Genomic DNA, 1,261 nt, shown 5'->3' on the forward strand with positions numbered 1-1,261 from the left:
ATCTATCTATCTTGGTCACATTTTACCAACCCCAAAAACTTCCCCTAACCTTTCCATATTGTAGAACCATGGTAGTGTAGTAGTTAAAGTGCTTGGCTGCAAAGTGAAAAGCCACCAGTTCAAACCCACCAGCCACCCTACAGGAGAAAGCTGTGCTTATCTATTTGAATAAAGATCTCCAGGACCCCACAAGTTGTGATCATGTGTAAGGAGTGTGTGTGTGTGTGTGCATAGATGTGTATGCGCATGTGCGTGTGTGGATGGGGAAGCAGATGGAGTTTGGATGGAAAGGCTCTAGGATTCTGGGGAAGGACCCTCAGGCCTCAGCGGCGCTGGTCTGGTCGTGTTGTCAGGAGGGACCAGTCCCTGGAAAAGGACATCATCCTCGCTGAAGTTAGAGCTTCATGGAAATGCTGCGAACCCTGCAGGAGGTGAACTGGCCTGGCACCCGCAACTAGGGGCTCAGAACAATGGTGCGGGTGGCACAGGCCCAGGCGGTGCTTCGTTCTGGTGTGCACAGGGTCGCTGCGACTTGATGCCGACTCCCTGGCCCCCCTGTGCGTCGCTCTGTACTTGGTGTTTCAACAAGGGCGGTTTCTGACGTCCTCCGTGGTCTGCGAGTTCTAATGCCTGTGTTTTCCCAGGACCCCCAGACCACTGCTTGGTGTCCAGTAAGCGTGTGACAGGCATTCCTAGCCTTCAGTCACATCACAGTTCTTGCTTAATCCCCAAGGAGCTAAACTAGAGGAGGCTCGACAACACCCATCCCTTCACACTGAAAGAAACACAGATGACGTTTGCAGAGGTAGACGATTCTACCCCAGACACCGATCTGGGATGGATTAAGTATCCGTTGCATCTTTACCACAAGTCTTTCCTCAGTCCCAAGTCACAGGGCCAAGGATGAGGTCATGTCCTGAGAGCGCTGCTGGCACACCGCTCAGTTGCCTGAGGGAGGAGCCAGAACTGACAGTGCCGGGCCTGATGGGCAGCGATGGACTTAGAATCTCTCTGGTCCACACTGAAGCGCTGCTAACGATGGAAGGACTTTGTTTCTAGAGAAGTAGGTCCAGTGCTTCCCTTGAAGTCCGACCTTCCACTCACCCCGGCTTGTATGTGTCCCAGTTCACAGGCTGAAGCCAGCTGACATCAAGGTCATTGGAGCCCTGGGCGACTCTATCACAGTGAGTTACCCTGAAGGTCGAGGGGAGGTGGGAGAGAAGACACCGATTGACACCTGAACCTGGAGAGACAGCTCACT

General features: G+C 53.3%; 1 protein-coding gene across 3 annotated transcripts in view; it reads left to right on the forward strand.

Annotated features, from left to right (window-relative positions):
* Window positions 1-1,261, forward strand: part of LOC101654748 (phospholipase B1, membrane-associated) — a 71,212-nt gene that overhangs the window by 21,568 nt on the left and 48,383 nt on the right. For all 3 annotated transcript variants that reach the window (XM_045287049.1, XM_045287050.1, XM_045287048.1), the window contains exon 7: window positions 1,126-1,184. In XM_045287049.1, the coding sequence (XP_045142984.1) occupies window positions 1,126-1,184 (59 nt within the window). The remainder of the gene's footprint in view (window positions 1-1,125; window positions 1,185-1,261) is intronic.

This window comes from Echinops telfairi, unplaced genomic scaffold (genome assembly GCF_000313985.2).
Source record: "Echinops telfairi isolate 266 unplaced genomic scaffold, ASM31398v2 ScPeMD7_10;HRSCAF=50, whole genome shotgun sequence".
NCBI lineage: Eukaryota > Metazoa > Chordata > Mammalia > Afrosoricida > Tenrecidae > Echinops > Echinops telfairi.